This window comes from Panthera leo, chromosome E3, assembly GCF_018350215.1.
Source record: "Panthera leo isolate Ple1 chromosome E3, P.leo_Ple1_pat1.1, whole genome shotgun sequence".
Classification (NCBI taxonomy): Eukaryota; Metazoa; Chordata; class Mammalia; order Carnivora; family Felidae; genus Panthera; species Panthera leo.
In genome coordinates, this window is record NC_056694.1 from 32241547 (window position 1) to 32263522 (window position 21976).

Genomic DNA, 21976 nt, shown 5'->3' on the forward strand with positions numbered 1-21976 from the left:
GCTGGCCGGAGGGTAAATGCTCCGTTGGGCACAGAGACTGAGCCAAGTTGCGAGTCGCTTCCCAAACCAACTTGGGAGGAAGTTTCATTCAGAAAGACAGTGCAGTGGGTACAGGCATCAAGGGCAAACCCTGGCTTTGACCCGTTTCAGCTGTTGTCACCTTGGGGCAAGTGACTTAGCCTCTTTGAACCTTAGCTTCCCCTTCTATAAAACGGAAACCAGTAACAGTTCCTACACCTCAGAGCCTTGCGAGGACTCAGGAATAACACACACAAGTCCTGAGCGAGGACCTGGCAGAGAAAATGCACTCAATAATCATTCAGGTACTTGACAAGGGCTAGAGTCAGGCAGAGCTAGGGGAAAGCCTGCAGGTGACTGGACGCTGGCAGGAGGCCCAACCTCCTTTAGATATTCATCCTTCTCTGTCTCAGACACATCCACCCACTCTCTAAATTCCTGAAATCCTTACGCCTCTCCCTTTCCAGTCCAGCTGCCCTCCCGTTTAAGATTCCTGGCTTCCCTACACACCCCTACCCTGTCTATGCCTCTCTCCTCCCTGTGTCCTCTCTCATCACCCCCCACCCAAAATATTCCTTACTACATCCTGATCCCTGCTGCCTCCTACTCTTCAAGAATCACACACATTTATTAAACGCCTGCTCCACGCTAGAAAGGACACAGCTGAGAAGCAAAGGATCCTCACCCCTGGCCAAATGAGAAGCCCCATCTAATTTCCCTCCCACCAATCCTTTCCCTGGGCCCCCATCTTCCTTCTACTGCTCCCCCCCTCCCCCCTCCATCCTTCTTCCTTCCCATTAGTAATCTTGGGAGCTCCCTCCGGAAACCAGTCTATTTCTTACCACCAAAGGTTTGCCTTCTCCCAACTCAACTGCCACCCCACACACTATATTTTCCTCCCTGGAGTCATTCCCTCTGCACAACTCTCCATTTTCCATCAGCACCTCCAAACCCCACCCCCCCACACACACACACACACCAAAAATTCCAGGTTTGTCTACATGTTCTGCACCTGTCCCAATTCATTCATTTTTTTTTTTTTCATTCTTTCAGTAGCCACTGAGCTCCTACTGTGTGCCAGGCACACAGCACGAGATGCTGAGAATACCACTGGGAGCAAAAAAAGGGGTCTCTTCTCCCCTGGCAGTTAACAGTTGAGGAGCAGACAGAAAAGGAGCGAAAACAAGCGGGGTAAGTGCAGACAGTGGAGCTATGCATTGAATGAAATCAAGAGAAAGATCAGATGGAAAGGAATGGAGGTGGGTAAGCACTTGAGGCAGGGTGGTCTAGGAAGGCCTTCCCTAGCTGATAGACACAGTGACCGCCATCAGCCACCTACTGTGTAACAGACACGGGATCAAGGTCTCTCCATGCATGACATGACTGAATTCTTGCACAACGGTTCACCATCCCCATTTGCAGAGGGGGCACCAGAGGCTCAAGGAGGCCAAGTAATCTGTCCAAGGTCACACAGCCATTAAGTGCTGGAATCAGGATCTGAATGCAGGTGTGATGCGCTCCTGCTTCCCAGGACCACGTCTGCCACCTGTCCTTCCCCCAGAGCTCTACTTCTGATAGCCCTCCCCTTAGTCTCCCCCAAGGGGGAAAAAAAAATATTTTCATTACTGCCGTTCATTGAGCCCTCGTGCGTCCTTCCAGTTTTGCGTGCATTCTCTTATCCTCCCCTCAAAACGATAAGAAGCAGGTGCTGTCACTATACCCGTTTTACAACCGAGGAAACTGAGGCCTAAAAATTCACGCACTTACGTTCAAACCCTGATCTGACTCCTGGGTCCAGCTCTCTGACTCCTAAGCTGTCCAGCCTAAGAAGTACCACCCTGGTAAGCTCGGTGCCCACCGCTGCCCCCCGGCAACAACGAAGTCTGCATCCATAAACTGAAATCTCCTCCCCTTACTTTACAGACGGGGGTGCCGAGACTCCGAGAAGCTAAGCCACTTGCCCAAGGTCACACAGCGAGGAGCGACGGTGTCAGGGTTCGAATCCAAGCGCCCTGACTCTAGAGCCCTCGCTCTTAACCACCATGCAGTCTTTCCCGGGCGTCTCTCTCCGCCCTCCACCTCGCTCTCACACCTCGCAGAGGCCCCGGCCCGGGGCTATGCGCCCCACTCCCACGTCCAGCCCCGCGGCCTGCCCCCCTCACCCCCCAACAAACACACTCACTTGAGGTGGTCCAAGGAGTGGATGTTGCGGGAAGACTTGCCGTGGCCCCCGCCCACCCAGCTCCGCGAGCGGCCAAACATGTCGGCGGCCCCGACCCGTTGCGCGCCTCACGGCCTCATGCCCGAGCGGCCGAGCGACCGAGCGCCCGCAGCGGCAGCACAAGCGGAGGAGGCAGCGGCGGAGGTGGTAGAGGGACCGCCAACCACCTTCCTCCCCGGTCCACAGCTCCGCACTGACATTCAGCCGGAACCGGCCGTTCGACCGCCGCGCTTTACGGCCGCCGCCAGGGGGAATGCTGGGAAATGCAGTCCTCCCGCGAGGCCCCCGCCGAGAGGACTCTGCAAACGAACTACGAGGCCCGGCGTGCATCACGCACCTACGGACCTGCGGCCTTGGAGAAGAGGCGGAGCGAGAGGAGAGCCCGCAGTATCGTATGGTGGGCGGGAATGGGAAACCTGTGCGCGGAGCCTTGAGGAGGGCATCGGTGAAGTTGGGTGACTCAAAGTAACCGCAGTGTTGATAATTATTAGCTTTTACGATAAGAATAGCTATTGCACTATATATACTATGTGCCAATGTCCTAAGCGATTTGCATATATTGTTACTTAATTCTAACAACCAGCCTATGACGCGGATACTGTTATCCCCATGCCGCCCCCCTCCTCCCCGGGAAATCTCAATCACAGGTTTAAGGGATTGACTTACCTACGCTCATGGTTCAAACCCTGGCACCCTTATTTAATGCCCCAATAAGCTACTAATCTGTACCAAATTGGTAATGGCCTTGATCTTAACAATTTTTTTCTTTCCCCACATGAGCCAAGAAGTGTATCTAAATTTCTGTCCTGGGGAGTGACAAGCTCCCTGGAGGCAAGACCGCCGTGGTCATTATTCATTCATTCATTTCTACACCAGACAGTTCTCTACAATCTATGGTGTCCCATTAACTGTGTTCAGACTTGGGCTAAGGGCCAATGTTCTCCCCACTTCCTAGCACAAAGTTTTGCACATCATAGGTGCTCAACAAATACTGGCAGAGTGCGGCGCCTGGTGGCTCCGTGGGTTGAGCATCTGACTCTTGGCTTCCCTCAGGTCATAATCTTGAGGGTGACATCCAGCTTGGGATTCTCTCTCTCTGTCTCTCTGCCCCTCCCCTGCTCGTGCTTTCTTTCTCTCCCAAAATAAACCACAACAAAAATATTGGCATAGTGAATGAATGATTGCATGAAGGTTTCACCTTCAGCAGTTGGAGAATTAATGGTTTTCTCTGTAGTTCATCTGAGGGGCAAGAAAACAGCCATGGAGAAAAAGGGCAGGTCTGTTCTCCAAACGCATGCGGACCTAGCATCTTCTTGGGTCCTCCCCTTTCCCTGGGCCTAGATTTCCTGATCTGTAGAAAGTGGTAACATACTACACTACCCCATCTAGCTACAATGAAGCAATGTATGTAAAGCACCCAGCTCAGTGTGGCCTGAGATGTAAAGATCTGTTGAACTGCTCTGGAAGATTGCTTTGGGCAAGATCAGTCTCCTGAAGGATATACAGGGGTTGCTCATGAGGAGGGGAAATCAGTGAGTAGCAGACTCACTTCTCTACGTACTTCTTGGACGTTTTAATGTTTAACCACGTACTGTTTTTTTTTTTTAATGTTTATTTATTTATTTTGAGGAGGAGAGCAGAGAAAGAGCGAGAGAAGGGCGGAGAAAGGGAGACAGTGAATCCCAATCCAGCTCTGCATTATCAGCACAGAGTCCGATACAGGGACCTATCTCACCAACTGTGAGATCATGAGCTGAAATCAAGAGTCAAGAGTCAGACGCTTAACCTACTGAGTCATCCAGGCGCCCCTAACACGGACTGTTTTTAAACATGCTTTACAAAGTAAAAACAAGAAGCACCCCCACTGCTGCAGGTCTGAGCTGCCTGGGAATGTCTTTATTCAGGTGTCCCTGAACCCTATTATGTAGACCCCCGCGATGCAGCCAGAATTTGGAGAGCTCAAGGAGCTCTTCCCCACCACGGAAAATTGCCACTTTGGGAAGTCGTAGAGTTTCACTGATAAATTCACCGCCCCCCATCCTGCCTCCTTTTGACAAGTAAACTGAGTCCCAAAGAGGCGTGACGCCATACCCAAGTCTAGGGGGTTGCTGAGAAGTTTGCGGTTTCCTCCAGCTTTCGTAGCCCTTAGGATACGTGCAGGTTCGAACTGTGTTCTGTCTCTTTCCCCTCCCGTTACTCCGTGGGGGATTCTCAGAGCGAATTGGATTTGAGACCTGGGCGGAGCCCGGAGCCAGGAAAGCAAGTCAGAGGCCAGCACCCCGAGGGGCGGAGCGAAGCGGTACCGCCCCCGGACGTCTCGGACCAATGACCGCGGGCGTCGAGCAGGCCAATGAGCGCGGGCAGCGGGCGGCTGGCCAATGAGCGCGGGGCCGCTTGGGAGGCGGTGCTCGGAACGCGACCAGGAGGGCGACGCGGCGGCCGCAGCCATGGGTGCTGGGCCTGCGGGGCCGCGGAGGGGGCGCGAGGATCTGCCGGGCGGGGCTGAAGAGACAGCCGCCGGGACTGGCCCTCGTCGCTGAGCTGCGGTGGGGCCCCCGCCTGCTCTTGGAGGGCCAGTGAGCGCGAGCGGGGCGCGTCGGAGGAGCCGGGCAGCCGCGGGCCACCTCAGGGGGGCCTTCCTGGCTGCCGGGAGGATCGAGAGGGTCGTGTGGGCACATCTGGGGGTGCGTGGACCCCGCCGGGCGCTTTTCAGGGGCCAGGGAGCGTCTGCAGGGGCCGCGGCACACCGGCGGGGGCACCGCCGGGGCCCAGCGCCGCCTCGGTCGAGCCCCCGGGGCGTCCCTGCATGGCTGAGCTGCCCCCTTGCCGGCCGCCCGGGCGCCGCAGCGGCTGAGATCGCTGGGATCGCCGGGCCGCCGCCGCCCTCGCCGCCCCCTGCATGCCCGGCGCCCGGGTCGCGGCCCACCTGGACGCGCTGGGCCCCCTGGTCCCCTACGTGCCGCCGTCGCTGCTGCCCTCTATGTTCTACGTGGGCCTGTTTTTCGTCAATGTGCTGATCCTATACTACGCCTTCCTCATGGAGTACATTGTCCTCAATGTGGGCCTCGTCTTCCTGCCCGAGGACATGGACCAGGCGCTCGTGGACCTCGGCGTGCTCTCCGACCCCGGTTCGGGCCTCTACGATGCCGACTCGGAGCTCGATGTCTTCGATGGTTACTTGGAGTAGGCTTGGCTACCGTCCTCCCCTCCCCCCCAACGACCCGCAACCCTCGGCCTGGACCGGCCGCCCAAATCCTGCCGCCGCTGCTGGTTGGGGGCATCGTTTGGCCAGGGATGGGACCCCCAGGACGAGGCCCTCTCTGGCCTCCAAGACCTGTAAGTGCCCTTTCTGCGCCAGATGAGGATGGGTTGGGGCGCTGGCGAAGAAGAGGGTGGCATCTCCACACCGGACACACACCCTTCCCCAGGCTTGGGATTCCTCCATCCACCTCCTGGAGGTCTATTTAAGATGCCAGGAATGGCCAGACCCCTGTTAGGCCCTTAGTTGGGGCTGCAAAGCTTTCCCTGGTGAAGGTGACAGTCGTTGAGGGGAAGGGAGGCTGAGCCTGAATGGTGTTGGGTTAGCCACGGTACCTACTGCCACAGCTTGTGGAAAAGCCTTTGCACCCAGATCCCTTTGAGGCAGATCTGTCAGCACCTTGCCTCTGCCTCTGCCTCCATCTGGCTTGATGGTGACCTTGGTTTTTCCGGAATTCCCATAGTCCCGGAAGGATAAAGACTTGGAGTGTCAGAAGAGCTAACACGCTGGGCACGACCACCTTTGTCCCGTAGCGCTTTCGGGGACTGGGTGGGGACTTGAGAGCAAGGGCTCAGGGCCGAGGGCGTAGGAGGTGAAACCTCCTTCAGCAAAGTCTGCACTTCCTTTTGGCCTTGGGTTTGCTGCTGTTCGGGAGTCGGGTTTCAGGGTGCCGGGCAGTACTGCAGCTTGGATCTGCCAGGGCTGCCAGTTTTGAAGGTTGCTTTTGCAGACTAGGCAAGCTGGGGCTGGCTCCGCCTACGGGGTTTGCAAGATCTCAAGGAGGAGTAGGGGCCACAGGATCTTTGCACTGAGGTGTTAAAGCTCTGCCGCTGGGCTGCGACCAGGAAGCTGCGTGTCCTGCCCCACCTTGTGTGTCGATGGGAGGAACATGAAGGTCCGGGAAGGAGGAGGGCTTGGCCACAGTCTCCCAGCCAGGAAGAGAGGCGACTGCACAAGATGAGAGGACACGCAGGCACTCTTTGGCTGAGCCCCTCCGCTGTTCGGTGCTGCAGTATCACTAAGCTCAGGACCCGAGTGGCAGCGAAGGGAGGATATCGAGGTAGCAAGGGCTCCTTTGAGAAAACAGACACTAATGCCACTCGCCCCACGCAAGCCGAGTTAACGCCCCTCCTCTTGTCGCCTGTCTTTGCCAAGATGACCATAGTCAGAGGGAATGCCGGATGGGGCAGGACCCACTGGTGGTAGTGCTGGGGGCTGAGGGCTCCCCTGAGGGACGGACGGTGGCATTTCTTTGAGAAAAGCTTCACTTGAGCTCAGCGCGACCTTAACAAGAACCAGGTGCCAGGCAGAGTGCCAGCCACTCTTGCATACCTACCCAGTCTGCCTACCTACCTGCCTGCCATCCATCCATCAATCCATGCTTTGATTGAAGAAAAATATTTACTGAGTACATACTGTGCCTCGTGGGTGAACACAGTGAACAAGAGAGACTTAGCCCTGGCCCTCCTGGCACGGGGAGAGAAGACACAAGCAGATTCCCAAGCAAGATATCAGATTTTCTGGGAGCCATTAAGACATGTGGGAAGGACCTGGGCCATCCTTGTTGAGTTCAGCCCTTAGAACAAGTGCCTGGCATCTAGTAGGTACTCAGTAAATGTCTGTTGAGTGAGTAAAGCAGAATAGAGAGGGGCTGCTTTAGAAAGGGGGCATCAGAGAAGGTCTCTTCCAGGAGATGACATATTTGAGCTAGCCCTAAGTTGGTAGACAGAGCCAGACTGAAGATCTGGGAAAACCAATCCGGGCACAGGCAATGGCTCGTGCCCAGGCAGTAGGGTAGGAGAGCTGGTTTGTGCCGCCACCAAAATGAGGCCACTGTGGCTGGAGAGCAGCCCCAGGAGAGGTCAGTGGGGGCAGGTGGGGGCAGACCCTACAGGACCTGGGAGGCCAGGGCCACGAGCAAGGGGAAGCCAGCAGAAGGTTTTAAGCAAGAGATGACTTTGGCAGTTGTGGGCAGAATGGGTCGTCGGCGCGAGTGTGGATCAGGGAAGCCGTTTGGGAAGTGTGTAGTTGCCCAGGCTGGAGGCGGCGGGGGCTTGGAGAAACAGACTGAGAACACCTTGCGAAGCTAGAATCTGTAGACTCTATTCAAAACCGGTCCCGAGTATTGATCGTTCACCGTGCCTGGTGCTAGGCCCTTTGCACCTGCTTCCACCAGGCCCCAGGGCTAGGCCTTGGAGAGCCTAAGATGACTCTCTGCCTCCAAGCCAAGCGCTTGACTTTGAGACAGCGTAAGTTGGTGAAGAATGTCTCATTTTATCTCTTCACCACATCAACAGAAACACTTCCCCTTCCAAATGAAAACATTGGCATGCTCTGAACCCAAAACTTAAGCCCAAATGCTTCGTCAAACTTCACAGCAAAGGCTGTTTGAGCAGAAGCACCAGGAAGCATGTCTCAGGGACACCCTTGCAAAGCTGTCAGAGTGGCGGGGCCCAAGCTGGGAGGCAGGAAGGCCTGGGGCTGGGGGGCAATACTCGAGCCCCATGGAGCGGGGAAGTCACGCACATCGGTCCTTCTTCCCCAATCCCGAATGCAGGCCTAGGCGGCCTTGGCCCCGGGACCGGGGAAGCCCAGACCCGGGTAGGGGAGGGTGGCCAGTAACAGGAAAAGCCTCTGGGAGAGATCCAAAAATGGTCCGACTGCACCGCATCTGTGGGCCCCTTTCTGTAAGCAGAGGAACATCAGTAGTCAGATCTCTTTCCTCCTGGCTCGTTCTCACGCGGACACATTCTCAATGTTACGCACGACAAGGTCATAGAAGCACTGACGGGGGTGGAGGGCTGGCCAGGCAGCAGGGACTGGGGAGGATCTCGGGGTGCACTCACTTTCTCTCCTCTTTTTCCTCTTATGTGTGTATGAACATGATACCGTTCATCAAACATTTGTTTGAAGGAGGCAGTATTAGGGTTGTGATTAGGAGCACGTACCTGGTTCAAATCCTACTCTGGGCTGTGACCTTGGGCATGTCACGTCTCTCTCTGTGGGTCAGTTTTCTCTTCTAAGGAGCAGGGGAAATGAAATCTATCTCATTGTGAGGTTTAAATGGGATAGATGTAAAGCTCCTAGGCCCTCCTGTGTCCAGTCAGTGATCATATTCATGTTAACCACTGTTAGCATTAACAGATGTAATGGAAAGTGTGTATGCTCAGGCTTTGGCAAATGTATAAACCTGCCTGTGCACTCCTACATGAATATTCACCTCCCCCAGTGAGCCACGGAGGACTGCCTTCCTGAGCGCTGGGTGGGTTCGGGTCTGGGCTCCTGAAAGAGAATTCCCCCACTGTCTTCCCAGCCCGGGACCCTCAGGAGACCTTTCCCACTGCCTGTGGTCTCCCAGGGCCACCAGATCTGGGCCCCGTAGAGTCGAGGCTGCACTTTTCCTAGAGTGTTAATCGTTGCCCAGCAGCAGGAAGTGGGGAATCAGGAGCTCCCTCCTTCCCAGGAGAAAGGCCCCTGCGGCTGGCCTGGGAGCCTTCGGAGAGTCCTCACATGCCAGCGTTTCCGATGCAGAGGCAGGGCAGCTGGATTGATTCGTCCCTGTTCTGGCACGGAGGGAGGGCTGTGGGAGAGAGCCTCTCTGCACCGGAAACGGAGAGCCTACAGGATGTTGCTGTCAGTCACTGGGGCCTGGTGTAGCTCAGATTCGGAGCTCGGGTAACCAGACCGTCGGGCTACCTATTACAGGGTCTCCTGGCTTCCGGGTCCTGACCGGGTGCCACGGCTGCTCCTTCTGATCTACCCGCCCTGGTCCCCTCCGTGCTAGTCGGCAGCCTGTGCCATGAGCAGAACACCCAGGCTGGTGTGTCAGTGCCCTGCTCAGAAACCCAGAATTTCTGCAGGGACGTGGACAATAGATTCAGGTCACGGGAGATCCCTCAGGCAGCTGGTGGAGCTCCTGGGGGGGGGGGGGGGGGGGGGGGGCGGGGAGGGGGAGGAGAAGTGTCACAGCAGAGGAGGGAAACCAGATAGCTGTGGTCCAGGCAAGAGACAGGTGCTGATGGCAAGGGGAGGCAGGTGCACCCCTGGCCTGGCCGACTTTCCACTCTGTCCACCCGCTAGGTTCACCTGGAAGACCGCTGGCCGTGGGACGCATGGGTGCCGGCTGCCCCTCTGGGCGGAGAAGGCCCCATTAGGGAGGGGTGAGGAGCCAAGGAAGCAAAGCTGAGGAAGACAGCTGAGCTCCCCAACCCAGTGCTGGGTTTGCAGGGGCTCGCGGGGGTGGGGTGGGGGGCTCCCAAATCCCGACCTTGGAATAGCGCTCGCAACTCTCCCAGGCCTGCTGCACAGACCCTGTCGCTCCTTTTTGCTGAGTTTTTTTTAAACCAAACTTTACCTTGAAGTAATTTCCCAATTAGGCAGAAGTTTCAAGAAGAGTGCAGAGAACTCCCCGTAGTCCCCACCCAAAGTCACCAGTTGCACGGATTGACATGTTGCCACATTTGCTCCCGAACACAACACGTGCTTGCCCTGCGTGTGTGTGTGTGTGTGTGCACATACGTGTATGTGTGCAGTTACTCACCTGAGCCGTTTGAAAACGGATTGCAGACCTCATGTTCCTTTACCCCTAAATGTTTCGCTGGCTGTGTGCTTAGCTCAAGGACATTCACTGCCATGACCACAGTCACAGTTGTCAACATCGGCAAATTTAACACCGTTGCGAGCCTATGAACCAGATTCAGTCTGTGACTTTATTCAGATCTCACCAATTGGCCCAATAGTGGCCCTTTCACAATAGAAAGGCAGAGTTGAGGTCCCAGATCCCATCCCAGATCACCCTTGGCCTTAATTGTTATGTCTTTTGAGTCCTCCTCAATCCCGACCAGCCCCTCATTCTGTCTTAATCTTTCAGGACATTGACATTTTGGAGGAGCACAAGTCTCAATTTGGGTTTATCTGATGTTTACTCTTGAGATTAGGTTCAGATGATGCACTTTTGGCAGGAACCCCGCGGAGAAGTGAGTGAGTGCCCTTCTGAGTGTATGGTTATCAGGAGACACATGACGTCTGTCCCACTACTGGTGATGTTAACTTTGATCTCTGGACTAAGGTGATGTCTACTGGGTCTCTCCACTGTAAAGTTCTTGTTTTTCCCTTTATCACCTGCCGTTGTGATCAAACTAGTTTTAGTATTTCATCTTTCAAAAATCTACTTTTTTATGTGAATTTACTTTTTTATGTTTGTTTATTCTTGAGAGAGAGAGAGAGAGACAGAGCATGAGCAGGGGAAGGGCAGAGAGAGAGAGGGAGACAGAGAATCGGAAGCAGGCTCCAGGCTCTGAGCTGTCCGCACAGGGCGCCACATGGGGCTCGAACTCACGGACCGTGAAATCATGACCTGAGCTGAAGTCGGACGCTCAACCAACTGAGTCACCCAGGCACCCCTATTTAAATTTATTTTTAATGTTTATTTATTTGTGAGAGTGAGAGAGACAGCGTGAGTGGGGGAGGAGCAGAGAGAGAGGGAGACACAGAATCCAAAGCAGGCCCCAGGCTCTGAGCTGTCAGCACAGAGCCCAACACAGGGCTCGAACCCGTGAGCCATGAGATCATGATCTGAGCTGAAGTCAGAAGCCCACCTGACTGAGCCACCCAGGCGCCCCTATGTAAATTTATTTTTAAAGGGATGTTTATTTATATCGCTGAAAACAGAAAACCAACATTACTAGGCATGGATGAAAAAGTGAGTGCCAAAGTCATTAACCTCTGGCCACATACCAAAGCCAGCTAAAGGCCTGGGGCCTCTGGGCTGCTCTTTGTTATGGGAGACCAGCCACTGTCCATAAGATAGGGTAGTGGTCGCACCTGCGGAAAGGCTCATGCACATTAGATGAGAGTGTGAAGGGGCGTGTAGTCAAATCCTGAATGACGCTGACAGTGTTGATGGTGTGTCAGACCCAGAGGGGACTCAGCCCGGGGCCTTCCCCTTTCCTCCAGTCCTTGTCTCCTCTTGGGGGCCAATTACCAAGGAAGATGTGTCTGTTTGGGTGGCCTTTGAAGCAGCCCTGGGTCAGGCACCCAGTGAGTCGAGGCGATGCTAGTGCCCTCCCAAGCCTGGGAGTGGCTGGGAGCCACTTCCTACTTCCAGTTCCAATCACCACCCCACCACCCCCTCCAAGGGGAAGGCTTCATTCCTGGGATTCCTTCCTGGCCTTGGCTGGGTGGTTAAAAATAGCTGCCTCTCTCACATCTCCTAGCTTCCCCTAAGCATCACCCATGAAGCAGGCAGGGCTGGGCTCATTAGCTCCACTATACAGGGAGGGAAACTGAGGCTTGGGTATGGTCAGTGACTCAGCCCAGATACCCAGCTATGAGGTGGCCAGTTGGGCCTCCTAGCCTCGCTCCCAGTGCCTCCTTGACGTTCTCTGTCACTCTTGGGCACCTGCTACTTTTCCCTTAGACCAGAGAAACCAGGCTGAGGCTGCTTCACAAGCCGGGGGTATCTGGCTAGCACTAACCGTTGCATTTTCATAGTATTTTTTTTTTTTTTTAGCATTGCCTTCGGTGTGTGACGAATGATGCTGTTTTTTATTCATGAGAGTGACATAAAGTTTCCTTTAAAAAAAATTTTTTTAAAAAGTGCATTGATTTAAAATACCAAATAAATAATACTCCAGGCAGTTCTTAGGCAAGACTCGAGGGCAAAAGCTGCCATGTCTTAGGACCAACCAACTGGAGACACATTTTGGACCAAGAATCATCACAAAACTGACAACTGATGAGTGTCAGCATCTGGCACGGGAACCAGACCTGGGTTCGAGAAACCGACCCTTGCTTCTCCAGAGCGCTGGCTTCCCTGGGGGACACGGGGACCCAGGCGGCTTCTCCTTTCTGAGCCCCTTCCGGCCGTGAACTCTTGGACCAGACAAGGCAGAGGTCCTTCTGCGGCACAGCCCGTCACTGAGACCACAGCGGAGACGCAGGGCGTTTTGGTTCTGGGTGACATCTGTCTGTAGCTGCTTTAATTGGTTGGTTGGTGAGCAGTGGGTTTCCGGTAGGCGAGGTCCTTGGAGGACGAGAGGGCTACTGTTTTCAGAAGGCCCCCAGCACAGAAGAGGTGCCCTGCCTGGTGTGTTTTCTAGCTGGGAAGTGATGGAAGGAAGGGAGGGGCCGCTCCTTACCAATGCCTTATGTATCGTAGGCATTACACCAATGTGATTTCATAGCCTCACCACAAACATTCCAGGGAGGTAGGCACTGTCCTCTGGTTTCAGAGAAATTAAGTTAATTTGCCTGAGGTCACACGGCTAGGAGGGGGCAGAGCCCGAATCCCCACAGATGAGCCTTGCCCTGACTGCCCCTGAGGAAGCCCGCAGGATGGCTGAATCGAGAAGAGAAATCTCCTTTCAGCACGTCCAGGGCATCGCCCCACCAGCACCACTCAAGACACAAGGGCCATTTTCTCACTTAAGCCAAATGCCAAACCAGGCGGCTTCTCCACCGGGGTATTGAGCTGACACATTGTTCTTAAAATGGCTCAAGTGCCCAACTGTCATTCTTAATGACAGAAATGAGTCAGCTGGCCACTCCCTCTGTCCGGATCCGGGGAGTAGCACGGAATGAAAGGTTACAGCTTCAGAAAGAAAGAAAGAAAGAAAGAAAAAAAAAAAAAAACAGCCATTGGCCAATGAACTGTCTGTCCTGCACTAAAGATACTAGAAGGTTGGAGAACGCCCTGCCTTGGATTCTGCAAGCCGAGGCTCCAGGATGCTTTCAGCCTGAGGCTTTGGGTGCCCTGCAAGAAGGCGATGAATGAACCTCAGATCAGACTGCGGAGGGGAGGTTCAAGTCCTGCCTCTGCCCTCCGCGAGCTGTGTGGCCTTGAACAAATTGCTGAACCCTCTCTGAGCCCCATCTGAAATTCCGGATGATGAGCCTGCTTGGCCCCACCTCCTGAGGTGCTTCTGAGGCGTAAATGAGCTAGGACCTGCGTTAAAGCACATAGCACGAGGTAGAGTTACCACCTGTCGTTGACATGCTCAAGATTCTCCTTGAGGGGCTTGCTGTGAGGCCAGACTTGCAAGTTAAGGAACCAGGGGATCTTTAGCAGCCACGGCAGGTGGCACAGATGAGTGGTCTCAGGACACCCTCCAGAGGACACACAGACCTGGGCTGTCTTCAACTTGCTGTGTGACTTAGGGCAGGTCACCGCCCTCTCTGGGCCCTTTGTGGAATGAGTGGGACTGACTGATCAGGGTCTCTCACACCCCACGTGACACCAACAATCGCTGCTGTAACGTCTGAACTGTTATTTGTGTCACTGTTTTCTTTAAACGAGCTCTTTTTAAAGTGAAGTGATGTCCTGGAAAGATCGGACCCGTATATTCCTATCAGAAGTGAAACCCAGCAACATTTGCCATAAATAGGTGACCCTGCAGATAGCACAGTGAAAACAGAGCCGTGGTGAATACAGCTGGAGCCGGTGCCTGTGGAGCCCCGGGCCTGTTCAGATGGGAGATTAGCCCATGTGAGAGACACAGGCCAGCCAGACCGCCGCTTGCCTGGACCACGGTGCTGGTGGTAGTCACCAGGATTGGGAGAGGAGTGAGTCCCCATCCGGGGGGTGACTGTGTGCTCTGACATCCTGTCCACACAAGTCTGCAATGGGCTTAAATATGATCCCCGGTGTTGGAGGGCTCTAGAGTGAACCCTGCTCTCAGGAGCACCCCCGCAGGGAACCCCAGAGGTCCCTCGGAGGGAGGGGAAGCCAGGGACACCTTTCTAGACAGCTGAGCTCCCCAGTGCTCTGGCCACACCCCTGGCTTCCCCTCTCCATGCCAGATCCAGTGGGGAGGGGGAGTGGGGCCCCAGCACGCGAGGACTTGGCCTGTGTCATCAGCAGGAGTCAGGGAAGGTCTCAGAGCAGTGGAAGGGTGTGTTCCCAGCTGGCCTCTAGGATCTGGCAGAGAACGCGAGAAACTTTGCAGATTTGGCCCCTCCCCCTCCTCCACCAAGGCCTGCCTTCTTGCTCCCTTCCCCCACCCCACAGGAACCTGGGGGGGGTGGGGCACGGGTCTAGGACCTGCTGTGCTCTCACTGCCAGCCTGCCCGCGCCCCCCACCTGGCGTGTTCTTCATGCATGGCCTCACCCAGACTCTGTGCTCCATCTGTCCCCGTGCTCTGTCCTGTCTTTGACCTTCGGCTGCAATTGCTCACAAGATTGTGTCTCAAAGGCATGACTGCATTTATCATGGGGTCCCCAGCCCCCGGCTCAGGACCTGGCACACAGGATGTGTGAAATTAGGTAGGGTTGAAAATCTCCAGGGGCACGAAGCCCTGGGGAACTGAGCATCCCAGACAAGTCACTTACTGTCTCTGAACCTCAGTGTCTTCATCTGTAAAATGGAATCGTAATAGTGTGTCCCTCCGGGAGCTGTTAGAGCTGAATGAAATGACGTGTGCCATGGGCCATCTTGGGCATGCTGTCCCAGGAGTGGACCCTGGGACAAAGATTCAAGGGCAAGTCGCTTATTTGGGAGGTGATCCTGGGAACCACTGGTAGGGAGTGTGGGTCGGTGAGTCGGGAAAGGGTTGTGTCATCCAGTAGGTCACCACTGCAGGCCTGGGCTCAGTCCTGCTCAGGGACTCTGGGGGCCAATGTAGGGGTGAATATGGCTCAGTCGCCTCAGCTGTGGAGTGCAGGAGCTGGGGCATTGATTCACCACCTTCCTGGCCATCACTGGTTGGAAGGCAGCTGTGGGGGGACCTTGGCTTTGCCTGCGGGACACCAGGCAGCCCTCGGGCAAAGAGGCAGGTCAGCATGCCCTGGAGGGGTGAGTGGAGGGAACAAGCGAGGCACCCGCAGCCTACGCCCTGGGCTCGTGGCACTTAGGTGGCTGCTACCTCCTGAGCTTTTACTGATTGTGATTGTTGTTACATCCAGTGCCAACTCCGCCTGTCACAGGTGTGTGACTTAGGCAGGTCACTTGGCGTCTCTGAACCTTGGGGAGATGCATGTCTCAGTGGAGGTGGTTCTGCTCCCCCCAGTGGCCCTTGGGAACGGAACAAGGGTACATTTTTAGTTGTCGCAGTGCCCGGGGGTGCTACTGGCATTTAGTGGTCAGGGACCTCGGGGGGGGGGGGGGGCGGGGGGGTGCTGACAACCGTCCTGCAGGGCCCAGAACGCCCCCCTCCACCTCAGAGAATTGTTACACCTCCCATGTCGGTGAACCACAGTCCGTGTCACGTGTTTCGCATAGAGGGTCTATCGGATGCGTGACGGCATTTGCAGAAGTGAGCCAGCAGAGATGAGGCACAGAACTGGGGCAGGAGGGCAGGTGGGGAATGGAAGACGCCGCAGAGACGCCGCCACCCAGCCGGACGCAGAAAGCGGAGGCTACGGGAAATGGCGAGCCGCCGAGGGGCCTGGCCGCGAGGATGATGCCATGTTCTTGGAGGACGAGCCCGGTGGGGCTGCGGAGTAGCTTGGCGACGGCCGGCCGCAGCCTTCCCGTAGCCTGCGTCGCATTTTCCAGGCGGGGCGGGAGGCGGGGCCAAGCCCCGCCCACGACCCGAGCTTGCTCGGCTGCCCTGGGGCTCAAGTGGGCCAGCAGGCTCTGGGTGACCCCTGAGCAGGCTGCCCTCTTTCCTCGGGTCCCGATCCCCCTCGTCCCTCCCAGGGTGGACAGTCCTTCCTCTCCAAAGGGAAACAGCCCTGGTTCTCCAGTCCAGGCTCCTTAGAAATCAGGCGAACTTATTGTTACAAAGTTATCGTAATGGGGGGCGGGGCGGGGGGGGGCGGTTTCAGTCGGTTAAGCGGCCGACGTCGGCTCAGGTCATGATCTCACGGTTCGTGGGTTTGAGACCCGCTTCGGGCTCTGTGCTGACAGCTCGGAGCCTGCTTCTTATTCTGTGTCTCCCTGTCTCTCTGCCTCTCCCCCACTCACGCTCTGTCTCTCTCGAAAGTAAATAAACTGGGGGAAAAAAAAAAGGTATTAGTAAAAGTTGTAGGAAAACACCCCCAGTCCGAATCTGGAACTTCTGATGGTTTCTGAATGCAAGAGATGGGGGAAGGCCTCCCTGCCCGCCTTTGGCCTCCCGGGGCCTGGAGGTCGGACCCAGATACACCACCAAATGGGTGGCGGGGCCGTGCTTCTGTGCCAGTAACACCCCTTTTCCCTTCTCGTTAGGCCTGCTTCCCCCGAGAGCTCCGTGCCAACAGAGAGATTTCTGTCCGGACCCAGGAGGGTGGGGCAGAGAGATGGAGACTGAGAGCCGAGGCCCCGAAGGCCTGTACCCCTGTCCCCGGGGAAAGGCAGGGGCGTCCGAAGACCTCCCCCCCCCTCAGCGTCGCACAAATGGCCTTGCCTTGGCTTCTGACCTTCGCTGCGGCGATGGATGTTTACAGGAACCCAGCCAGAGTCTGCCTCCCCGCTCTTCACCCCCGACCGCTCCTGCTTCTCCACACTTCATCTTCCGAGAGGATGCTTCAAGCTGCGGACCCACTGCGGAAGCCACTCCCAGCTCCGTTGGAGGCCAGCGGAGCCCAAAGCTTGGCCAGGTTTGGCCCCGAGGCTGGTCTTAGATGCAGCGACTATTTCAGGGAGTAAGTCAGAAGGAAAAGAAGCCAAGGATCATGTCGGGGGTGAGGGTCGGGCTTGACTTATTCATTTCAAGTTGCTCGTTCTGCATCAAGTTGCCAGGACTGATCCGTCATGCGGGGGGGTGCCTCGCTGCTCCGCTGGCCAGAAATGTTTTTGCAAATGTGAGTGGTATGAATACTTGATGTCGGTAAGCCTGTAAAAGCAATACTTAGGAGGCTGACTTCTTTCAATTAAAAAATGTATGCAACCAACTCCAGCCTGTGGGGGCCCTGCCTATTTTTGGGTTTTTCTCTTTGAGATTCGGGAAAGGAGCCCTGATGCAGGACCCCGTGCTTGACAAAGGGGCAGAAGAGGCCAGGCTTCTCCAGCTTGGGGCCAAGCTGGGCTGGCGTGGGAGTCCAGGCGGAGAGGCTGGGCCCAGCCTGCAGGGCGTGGTGGCCCGGATCCCAGAGACGCACCCAGAGACTTGTGCTAGGGATGATAGAACGAGCGCGGGGAGGGAAGGAGACACCATCACGTGCACACGTGTTAAGCAAGGTACAAGGATTGGTGCGTTGTGTGGGTGGGGACACAGGTGGCGGGGGGGGGGGGGGGGGGGGGGGGGGTCAGGCCGCCCGCAGAACTTCAGGGAAAAGGCAGCTACAGCGCCCCCTGTCTCCCTGTGCTTCTGAGAAAGGGCGCCAGGGAAGGTGACCAGGACATATTTGAGAGACCCAAGGAGAGACGTGAGCCTGCGAAGGGAGATGCTTTCATGGGGCGAGAGACCGGAGGGGAAAGCTGAGGATTTATTTAAAAGATGCAGTAGACGTGGAATCAGGCCATCAACGCACAGCGTGACTCCAGACAGATGCCCCGGCGCCTTCTCCCACCCAGCGAGTGGCGCCCTGGGAGCGATTCCAGCATGCTGTGCCCATGCCTGTGGACACCCACTCCCCCAAGGAAAGCGGAAGGCAGGCTTGCCTCCTGACTCCCTCCTCTACAGGGGTGTGGCCTTAGGCAAGTCACTTCTGAGAAATGGGGACAGTAATTTACGTACCTCATAACGTGACTTGGTGCTGATTACAAAGGTCCCCACTGGGCTCACATGGCTCCATATCAGGACTCACAGCTTGGCAAGCAGAGCCCACAATGGTTTGCAGCCCCCATGTGCCCCCTTGTCCAGGTGCCTTTGTGCAGTGCACAGACCGCCCAATCACACCAGACAGCCCTACCTGGGGAGTTTTTTTTAATTGACTAAAATACATGACTTCCCAGAGCAGGCACCCTGAGCATTCTATTGAGTATGCTACCGCGCCCTCAGCACATGTTTGTGGAATGAAAAAAGCAAAGAAAGCAAAGTGGTGAGGATCATTCATTCCACAAACATTTAGTGAGCACTTACTATGTTCAGGCACCTTGCTGGGTGCAGAGGACAGAGCAACGAACAAAGCAGACAGGTGACCGGCCCTACTGAAGCCCACATCCCAGAACAAAAGCAGACAACACAACAAATAAACATGAAAAAGAAACGACAGACCAATTTGGAGAGTGGGAGTGAGGGACATCTATTCAATAGGGTGGTCTGGTAGACCTTCCTAAGTTGCTGCTGTCCTTTAAACGGAGTCCTACAGGGTCAGAAGTTGTCCCAAGGGCCGGGAAGAACATTCCAGGCAGACGCAGGAAGAAAACACATATTCCTATGTAATAGGGACAGCTAACAAGTATTGAGCTGTATGCCAGCTCTTGTTGTCAGCATATTAGCTCCCTGGAACTCTGCGTAACCTCCATGAAGGGGATACTGTAACTGCCCACTTTTCGTATGATGAGACTGAGGCACAGAGAAGGAATCTGCACAAGTGGTGAGCTGAGTGCGGAGCCCAAGCAGTCTAGCTCTGGGGGTCTGTGCTGCTGGCCCTAGACCGTGGTCCCTTTGAGCAGGAAGGGTTTCACACAGTATTGGCACAAAGTGATCATTACCGATATTTATCGAACACTTACTATATCCCTTGCACGGTGATAAGCACTTTACATGTATCAGCTCATTTAATAAATGGCAGCTATCATTCAAGAGTCCGAACGACGAATAATCACAGCCTCTGATGGGAATGTGTCATCTCTGAACAGACCGAAAGCAGTGGGTATGATGGTGCCCTCCCCACCCGGCTGAGGGGTGCCGGCAGAGGCCTGCACTGGGGTGGGGGTGGGGGGCTCAGTGCTCACCCCTGTGGCTATACAAACGGGAGCCCATGGGTGGCCTGCAATCCCCAAATGCCGGGACCCCCTGAGGAGTGATGCCCCAGCTATTTAAAACCCAACCCTGGGGGCACCTGGGTGGCTCAGTCGGTTGAGCATCCGACTTTGGCTCAGGTCATGATCCCGCAGTTCGTGAGTTCAAACCCCGCATCGGGCTTCCTGCTGTCAGCGCAGAGCCCGCTTCGGATCCTTTGTCCTCCTCTCTCTGTGTCCCTCCCCCACTCACACACTCTCTCTCAAAAAAAACCCAAAAAACCTGGGTCACAACGCCTGGTGTCCTTTGCAGCTGGGCCGAGAAAAAAGGCCTCCACCTCTTTGCAAGGACCGAATCCCTGTGACCCTCCTAACTCCTGCCCCCCCCCCAACTTTGGGAAACAGAGAGTTGGGACCCAGGCATCAGGGCTGGTGCAACTATAGCCGAACAGACAGCTCCCACTGCCACCAGGAGAAAGCAGACTTATCCTGAATCAGGACTTCTGACCAAGTGGGTAATGCTCCAGCAAAAAAGCAACAACAAGAGCCAAGCTGGCAGCGCTCTGTGCAGATATGGCAAAGCTTCTGGTCCCTTCCAGGCTCACCTCGGCCAGGGCAGGATTGCAGCTTGACTGAGGAACGGCTCCCAGCATAGAGCAGAGGAAAACACCCCCTCTGCAAGGCTTATGGTGCTTCGACTTACTGATCCCCAAATAACAAACTGTCCACCAAAGCTCAGGATGCCATAGAAAGATCCTTTCCAAATAGACAGGACTTGGGGCCAACATGGACTCTGCTGGGGGTGCTGCGAGGAGTGGGGGGTTGTAGAACCCTGGCCCCTGTCCTACCGAACAAAGAAGAAGGAGGCAGTGATGCTTTGTGACTCCCAAGTCTGGGTTATAAAAAGGATGCTTCTCCCTGTGGTCCATGGTTCCTGTCCCTGTCCCTGTCTTTCTCTTCGGTTTTGGGTGATCGCCCTTCAGCACAGGCACTGTGCTAGGAAGAAGTCTAAAGCAGCCCGCGTGGAAAGATCCTCCTCTGGCAGTTCCTTAGAGGAACCAAGACCCCAGCCCCCCGACCCCCAGTCAGCACGGAGTGACCGGGCCTTCAAATGATGCCAGCCCCAGCCTTCAAGCTGCCCCGGCTGACACTGAGTGGGGCGGAGACGAGTTGGGCCCCCACCCCCCCCAGCACAGCGCACATAACAGGTGTGTGAGCAGAGTAAACGTGTGTGTTGTTTTAACCCACTGCATTTTGGGGTAGTTTGTGATGCATTTAGATAACCGAACAGTGGGCACCCCCCAAAACGGCGATCGTGGTAGAAACTCCAGCCGTGGACATGCCTGTGAGATGCAACGGGCCCTTTATACTGTAGTGAAAAAATGACCCAAGAAGTGAAGGCCGAGAGGCAGGTGTGGTTCCGGCCCACTCCCCTCCCCCCACCATTAGGGCACCGTCAGCTCTTTCCGGCTCAAGTCCAGTGTGTCTGGCCGGGCGGAGCTTCGACCTCGACAAAGTTAATGCAAAACAGTGAGTCCAGCAGACGGACAGCAGCTGTCACAGGCTCCCCGCCTGTCACAGGGAAATCGGCAGGTGGGGCCAGCCGCCCGTGTCCTGAGAGCACCCGGCATCCTTGTTAGAGCAGTGCAGAGAAGTGACTTCTCCCCAGGCGGACAGGGACCTGGGGAGGCAGAGATGTGGCCGCCTCAATCCCTCACTCCGGCCCGGCCACAGCTGCCAGGAGCGTCCTGCGGGATGCCTCAGGGCCCCTGGGTGGCCTGCGTCACCACCGGTCGTGCACCCGTCCGTCGGGGCCGGCATCGACCTGGGCCCCGCAGGAGCCTGGAGCCGGGCCTGGGTCCGTCCGCAGAGCAGGCCAAAGGCCTTCCCAGAGCTGGGTGGGGGCCGGCCCTGAGCCGGTAGGGCCAGGCGCCAGGATGCTGAGGCTCACAGGCGATGGCCCAAGAAGCACCGCGTCCACAAACAACCAGTTCAAGGTCCAGCGTGGTCGGCGTCCTCAGAGAACATGCTGTGAGAGGCCAGGAGAAAGGGGTAGGTCAGAAAGCTTTAGACGGGGCAGCTTGACCCAGGATGGAGTGCTGTCAGGACGGGGGGGTGGCGCCTGGGTGGCTCAGTCGGTTAAGCGTCCGACTTCAGCTCCGGTCACGATCTCACAGTTCGTGAGTTCAAACCCCGTGTCAGGCTCTGTGCTGACAGCTCGGAGCCTGGAGCCTGGTTCAGATTCTGTGTCTCCCTCTGTCTCTCTGTCGCTCCCCGGCTCATGCCCTGTCTCTCTCTCTCTCGCTCAAAAAAAAAAAAAAGTTTAATAAAAAAGACGGCATGAGGTGGAGATGATGGAGGAGGGGGACATCACAGGTTGGGGGAGCGCAGAAGTGAGGGGACCGTCATTGCACAGAAACCTGTAGAGCAAATGCCCTATGAAGACACTGCAGGACAGCCAGCAGGCTGAAGCAGCAGGGTGGCTTGGGGACCTCTAGAAACTCTTCTCAAAGCTAAGGGCTGTGGGCCGTGGACAGCCACCCCCACGCCCTGCCCCCACCTCCCACGCCTGGCCACAGGGAGGACGCCCAGAGCCCGAGTCCCCAAAGCCTTTTTTTTTTTTTTTTTAATGTTTCTTTATTTCTGAGACAGAGAGAGAGCATGAGTCAGGGAGGGCAGAGAGAGAGGGAGACACAGAATCAGAAGGAGGCT

At 55.9% G+C, this 21976-nt stretch overlaps 3 protein-coding genes across 17 annotated transcripts in view; 1 reads left to right on the forward strand and 2 right to left on the reverse strand.

The window, feature by feature from the left end:
• Positions 1–2471, reverse strand: part of CLEC16A (C-type lectin domain containing 16A) — a 201831-nt gene extending 199360 nt beyond the window's left edge. For 5 of the 10 annotated variants that reach the window (XM_042921638.1, XM_042921640.1, XM_042921637.1 and 2 more), the window contains exon 1: positions 2201–2471. In XM_042921638.1, coding sequence (XP_042777572.1) covers positions 2201–2280 — 80 coding nt within the window. In that variant the 5' untranslated portion in view covers positions 2281–2471. The remainder of the gene's footprint in view (positions 1–2200) is intronic. The other 5 variants (XM_042921644.1, XM_042921645.1, XM_042921643.1 and 2 more) reach the window with 2 other exon arrangements.
• Positions 2472–4633: 2162 nt separating this feature from the next.
• Positions 4634–17315, forward strand: DEXI (Dexi homolog). The gene is made up of 2 exons (XM_042922045.1): positions 4634–5575; positions 16646–17315. Exon 1 carries the CDS (start codon positions 5139–5141, stop codon positions 5424–5426), a length of 288 nt encoding a protein of 95 aa, XP_042777979.1. The 5' UTR covers positions 4634–5138; the 3' UTR covers positions 5427–5575; positions 16646–17315.
• A 3295-nt stretch (positions 17316–20610) lies between these two features.
• Positions 20611–21976, reverse strand: part of CIITA (class II major histocompatibility complex transactivator) — a 45763-nt gene continuing 44397 nt past the window's right edge. For all 6 annotated transcript variants that reach the window (XM_042921434.1, XM_042921431.1, XM_042921430.1 and 3 more), the window contains one exon: positions 20611–21293. The gene's annotated coding sequence lies outside the window, so the exon portion shown is untranslated. The remainder of the gene's footprint in view (positions 21294–21976) is intronic.